Here is a 6,240-nt window from a genome sequence, read left to right on the forward strand (position 1 = left end):
TTTTGAAAATGTCTCTTTAGTGATGGTAAACATGAATAATTGTACGAACAAATTGGTAAACATGAAAATTCTCATATAAATAATCAAATATGCCATATTAATTAATTCTTTAAGTGTTGCTACTATGATTTGTTAATAGTACATAAAAATATGATCATAAATTAATAGATGAGATACTTTGTGTGTATTAAATGTTGGTACCAATAGTTCAGAGGAACAATTGATGTCAACCCCTCGAAATATCCCAAATCAATTCTTACTATTAGAATCTTGACATCAGCGGAAACAATCACATACAAGTACTAATTTACGCCCTAGACAAATCATGTAGCATTCTGAACCTTCAAATGCTCTGTGAAGTCAATTGTATAAAAAGAAACAAAAGCGTTTCAACTATATTTTGCTATATCACATGGCATCGACGATGCGGATACAGCCGATAATTCATCAAACAATCACACTTTAAACATTGCATAAAAATCTATCTTTATTCCACGAAAAGAACAAGTTATCACTCATCCTGTAGATCCTCATACTGTATTTCTTCTATTTCTGTTTTTTATTTTTGGCTGTTTAATTACTATATTTGCAACAAACAAAAAAATTACTATATTTGCTATGATTTTTTCATTATCATTTACTCTGTTTTTATATAAGATAAGAAAACGATAGGATTAAAAATTTGTTATACGTAAGGAAGCTTGTGCAAGATAACATACAAAGAACAAGATTCATTTTAAAGTCTGATGGATTGAAATGCAGCGGTTGCTGGTACAGCTTCGGGAATTTGCAAATGTGGGTGGATGCGATTTCAAACGTTATTAAACAATTTGTACAATTAGTACATAGGTTAAAAATTGATATTCTTACGGAATATTTATAACTGGTTGATTATGAGATGCCGCAGCGGTTTAATAATAAATTACCAATATTTACACATTAGAAAATTATATTAAAACATAAAGATATAAACGTTATTAATTTAATATAATTAATAACAATATTTATTTTATTTATTTATATATTTAGTTTAGATGAAAGTTAAAATTCCAAAACGAAATATGAAGATTTAGATTATACTCTTTTTTAAAAACAAATATTTTTTATATATGTATATATGTTTATATATGTATATAAATATTAATGTTTGAAAAATTATAGTGAATATATTTGGTTTAAAGTTTTTCTAATATAAATTATGATTTGTTAGTGAAAATAAATTAAAGCATAAAATGTATTTATATATTTTTATTTATAATATCTTAATTCTAACTTTTTGTTTAAATTGTTAATTTTTTACTTTTATTTATCTACCCGCAATCGCGAAAAACTATAAATGCTAACATGAATCAGCCGAGGTTTGGAACTGTTTAAAACTTGTTGTAGCGAAAACTTGTTGTAGCGCTAACACCGCGGGTAGCAGGGACAAAACTAGTGTGGCCCTTAATCGATTTTGACATGTGAATGAAGTGCACATGGAGACGTTAATAGGCATTAGGCACTGATTCTTTGCTGAATCATTTACAATGTTTCCACTACAAAGACATGGACAGAGTTGTTTAATGCAGAATACGTGTGACTTTAAGAAAACATATTTCATCTTGAAGACAGCTTTCTCGACGATATTTGACAGACAAGATCCTTATTCGTCGATCTTTAACATGTGGAAACACACGGCAACTCTAAATTTTCTTCTTTTTAGATTTCTTGAATCACTTAGAAGGCTTTCCATCATGCAGGCGTTAGAGGAGTTATTAATTTAGAGTCAAAGATTAAAGGGAATTAAATGCTTAGAATTGAGACTTGAATATTTGAATATGTTTCTATTATCTTTTCTTTTCTTTACAAAAATTAGGCCTTAGAGAGTGATTCAAGTCTATCATCAAGATCTTGAATGAATGACTCTAGGATCTGAACGTCCTCCATCTTCAAGGTCTTCTCAGACTGAAATTCGGACTCAACCATTGTGAATTCGTTTGCTTGAGCTTCACGTGTAACTTTCTTCTTGTTCATTAGCTTTGAGACGACTGACCATTTGCCACAAGTCTTTGATCCAGATATGTACCTAAAGAAAGAATCAAACAGAGCAACTGTAACTGCCTCTGCTTCTCCAAAGACAGCTAAAGATTCTTCTTTCTTGTCTTCAACGTGTGCAACCTTTAGAGACTTTTGTACTTTCTGAAAGGTCTTTTTGACAGCTTTTCTTGAGGCTAAGTATTTCTCCACCTCTCCAGAAAGTTCACTGCGCTTTCTTCTTAGAATGGATTGGATCTCCATGAGACTCTCTTTCATCTCTGACAAACCATCCTTGGAAATGTTGCACAAATCCAGGATCCTGAGAGATCCATCAAGAAGCTGCTCGACGGTTTTCTTGTTTTGTTCTTGAGCTAGAGCCTGTTGTGTGACTGGTAGGCAGATAAGCTTGTCAAGAGACTCGTGTAGCTCTTGAATGTTGTCAATTCTTTGACAGATAGAAGAGCTGGAAGATGTTGAGGTTTCCCCTTCCTCAGAAGATCTCAAACGTGCCAACTGCTCACTGACATGAGCAGCTTGTGGGTGAGATCTAGAGGGGAAACTGTTTGAGCGAACGTGGAAAGAGACGGCCATTTTTGTGTCTGTTTTATTGTTTGTTCTGACTTTTCATTGCTTCTGGGGTCTTGCATATGTATATATACCGCAAGGGAAGAGAGACGAGAGGAATCTATTGGTGCGTAAAATATTCAACATTAATAAAATGTTTGTGTAATGTGTCTTTTACCTGGTTACAAAATGCATCTGATGTAATATAAAAGTAATGGATCAAGATCTCCTTACTATCTGCTGACTCTCTCTAACCATCGTCACAGTTCAGTTCTCTATTAAGATCATGTTCCTTATTGCATATATGCACGAGTGACAATAACACATGTCGCTTATGTGTCTGAACCAAAACAGTTGTTAGTGGAGTACAATGAGCTGTAAGGGTTGTTGGAAAACAATTATAACTCTCAAAATTACATGTACACAAGTACAACCTCCGTATTGCAAACCTCGGATCTTGTCTCACTATGGAGAGAAATAATGTAGATCATAGACAAGAGGGTCGCTTACATTCTCGCTGTCTCTGTTCTAGTTTCATGCATAATATGTATACATTTAACCTTTGTTAGAGAGTAAGCAAATCAGTATCTATGCAACCTCCATTGCCAAACATTAAATTTTCACACAAAGTAGAAACTAGACTAAAAGACAAGAGTTTGAACAAAAAAAAAAGGACTAAAAGACAAGAAACTTAATTTCTCCATTTACCCAAAAGCTATCTTTGTTAGAGAGTAAGCAAAAATACTTTTTAAATTTCTTATATCAGAATTTACACATTAATGCCACAATTAATAGAAAACGAAAATATAATAAATCTGGAAAATCAAGATTCTTCCTCCTGGTGCTGTCTCGTTGCTTCAAGAAGAGTTGCTTCTTTCAAAGTATCAGCAGAATCAGTGATCATGTTTAATTTGGATAGTGCCACAGACTGCAAATAGAAGGCAGTTGGCCAATCAGGGAATAGTTGTTGTGCAACCATCCCATCTTTAAGTGCTCGATCTGGTTGATTGCAGAATAAATAACATAGACAACGCCTAGCATAAACACTTGGGTACACCATTCTTCTAAATTCAATTAACTGTGGACAGCAAACAGAAACAGAATTAGAAATACATTTCTTACTAATATACAAAGGAAGAGGCAATATGGTTGATACTATTAGCTACCTGGGAGTAACAGTCAATGGCAGTTTCGAAGTCTTGCTCTAGGAAGGCTTGATCACCGCGTTTTCGAACTTCTTGAATATCTTTTACCTCTTCTAACCATTCTTCGAAAGATAACTTAGCTCATGAGCAAAACCAAGAAACAGAATAGTAAGGCTCTTTGATGCCAGCAGAATCATGTTTTAAGTTGGTGAGTTTGGTTACCTCGACGAGTTCCTTGTCATCTTCTGCCATCACCAAGATTTTATGAATAGCTTTGAGGTCCAATTTCAAACAGGCATCTCCTAGGGTCGAAAGTTGATTCAAAGATACATCTCTACGCTTTGCCATTTCAGGCAGTACATAAGATGAGGCCTGCAAGCAATAAGATTGTTTTAGATTAGAAAAAAAAATCAAGATTGCAACTACTGTCACAATAATACCTTTACATTTGTTTTAGTGTGCAAGGTTTCAAAAGTTGTAACAAGGTCTTTTGTATTTAGGCTCTCTATATCCTCGTACTGCAAACATTGAGAAGCGAGTTTGAAAATTATGGTAGCTTCTTCGGCAGAGAACTTTCCCTTCAAGTTTGGATCAATCAGCTCAACAACACTCTTGCAATGTATCATTTCAGGAGCCTAGAATCATAAAATAACAACCCGTTAATGTTAAATACTATTTATAGTCTTGTACATGGATCACGTTTAATGAAAGATAGTTCACAAAAATAAGACAAAATGGTATGCTTCCACATATCAGCCTTGTACATGGATCACGTTTAATGAAAGATAGTTCACAAAAATAAGACAAAATGGTATGCTTCCACATATCAGCCTACTTAAGTAGCAAGTACGCGAGAGAGGACTTGAACAGAATCACTTACATGGCTTGGAGGAGTATGCTTTCCACTTAGCAAATTCACAAGGAGAGTACCAAATCTAAATATCAAACTTTCAGAGTTCACACTTCCTACAAGGACAAAGTACCATCATATTCTAATAAAAGTAACAAACTGAATAGAAAAGTACAAATTGATTACCGGTTGTTCTTTGATCATCTTTGAACTCCTTCATCAACCCAAAACAGGATAGACAAGCATCACCATCCTTCAATATCCATTAAAAAAAAATTCTTCTTTAGCCAACAAGAAGGCTTAGTCATGAAAATGTTATTGGGGAAGAACTATTATATATACCTCATTAAAAAGAACCGAGTAAGCACTTAAATTATTGTAAGATGTAAAGCCTCCACCACTACAATAATCCAATGCTTGAGCTACGCAAAAAGCTACTCTCAGCCGCATTTCCCACTCCATGGTTTGAATTTTCCCTGTAATTCACAATAGGAAAATTTCAAACCGGGAAACGTTAACAAGTTCCAATTGTAAAAACATAGAATGATAAACGTTAGTTCTACATGTGTTCTAGTCACAACATTTGTCTGTCTTTAGAACCATCTAAATCAAAATTATGTCTCATAAACCACCAATGTTATACGTGAGAGTAAAAGAAGAAATGAAGATATTGACACATACGATGGAACAAACGCTTAGCAAGAGTATCATTTGGCATGAAAGCTGCGACAAGAAGCCTTTCATTTCCATCACAGCAATATCCAATCAAATTTACTACACTGTTGTGCCTTAACTTCCCAACTCTATGTGCCTCCTCCTGAAAATGACAAAGGAATAACCAGAATCAAGCCCGCTAAAAGCAATCAATAACCGTCTCAACATTAAAAAGCTTCTCACACAAAGAAAGTGTACCACAAATTGGTAAGGATCGGACCAAGCCATATTCGTAAATTTCTTAACAGCAATGAAGCCACCGTTATGGAAACGCCCCTTGTAGACGATATCAGAGGTTTCCCCTCCGTTCTCTGAAACGATATTTTTCAAACAAAAATTTTCGGTGGCCTTGTTTAGATCGGAGAAGGAAAACTTTGTTATTTGTGAATCACTTCCTCCATGGTTTTGATGAACATTCTGTGGAGGAGGAGGATCTTCCATGGAAGGCGATGAGTTGCAACAACCCATGATTTTTCAGCGGGCAAAACAAGAGTTTTAAAAGTGTTCCTTTTTTATTGATGCACTGTAAAAATGGGTTTGACTCTGAGGCTTGGTGTCTCTTTTTTTTTTTTATCTAATGGTGTTTGTTGAGGCTTATAGTGTCTCTTTGTTACCAATACAACAGTCATTTCAAGGGCTTATTAACATATTTTGTCTTTTTTTTTTGGGATCACTAGAAAGATATTCGTACAGCCAAAATTGTGTTAGCATTTTCGTAAATATACAATGATATTACGGTGGATTTTGTTTTAATAGGTTGATTTTATCCCACATGAATTTGTTTTCAAAACTCGAGAAAACCTCAAAATACTTTTGCCAATTATTTAAAAAACATTAAATCTAATATTTTCTTTTGTTAAAAAAGGTTACCCTTTTGCAGTTTGGGTATTTACTCATACTCTTTAATTTCTTATATATCCAATAAAAGTGTCCTTGTTTATTGATTTATTG

The 6,240-nt window shown here is 34.0% G+C and overlaps 2 protein-coding genes across 2 annotated transcripts; both read right to left on the reverse strand.

Annotated features, from left to right (window-relative positions):
- Nucleotides 1-1,851: 1,851 nt before the first annotated feature.
- LOC106334322 lies at nt 1,852-2,607 on the reverse strand. The gene has a single exon (XM_013772625.1). The coding sequence runs from the start codon at nt 2,605-2,607 to the stop codon at nt 1,852-1,854; it is 756 nt and encodes a 251-aa protein (XP_013628079.1).
- A 796-nt stretch (nt 2,608-3,403) lies between these two features.
- LOC106333987 (probable inactive receptor-like kinase SSP) lies at nt 3,404-5,759 on the reverse strand. Its single transcript, XM_013772359.1, has 9 exons — nt 5,488-5,759; nt 5,257-5,392; nt 4,918-5,051; nt 4,762-4,828; nt 4,606-4,691; nt 4,172-4,360; nt 3,948-4,097; nt 3,747-3,860; nt 3,404-3,658 (listed from the first exon to the last, which is right to left on the reverse strand). The coding sequence occupies exons 1-9, from the start codon at nt 5,755-5,757 to the stop codon at nt 3,404-3,406; spliced, it is 1,401 nt and encodes a 466-aa protein (XP_013627813.1). The 5' UTR covers nt 5,758-5,759.
- Nucleotides 5,760-6,240: the final 481 nt, after the last annotated feature.

The sequence above is a fragment of the Brassica oleracea genome, chromosome C3 (genome assembly GCF_000695525.1).
Source record: "Brassica oleracea var. oleracea cultivar TO1000 chromosome C3, BOL, whole genome shotgun sequence".
In the NCBI taxonomy this organism is placed as follows: domain Eukaryota; kingdom Viridiplantae; phylum Streptophyta; class Magnoliopsida; order Brassicales; family Brassicaceae; genus Brassica; species Brassica oleracea.

Bases quoted from the DNA above. Each gene is read 5' to 3' on its own strand.
- LOC106334322 (XM_013772625.1), bottom strand. From the start codon at position 2,607: ATGGCCGTCTCTTTCCACGTTCGCTCAAACAGTTTCCCCTCTAGATCT.
- LOC106333987 (XM_013772359.1), bottom strand. From the start codon at position 5,757: ATGGGTTGTTGCAACTCATCGCCTTCCATGGAAGATCCTCCTCCTCCA. The intron at 5,393-5,487 runs GTACACTTTCTT...TGTCATTTTCAG, and splicing joins CCGATCCTTACCAATTTGTG to GAGGAGGCACATAGAGTTGG. The intron at 3,861-3,947 runs GTAACCAAACTC...TCATGAGCTAAG, and splicing joins ATGACAAGGAACTCGTCGAG to TTATCTTTCGAAGAATGGTT.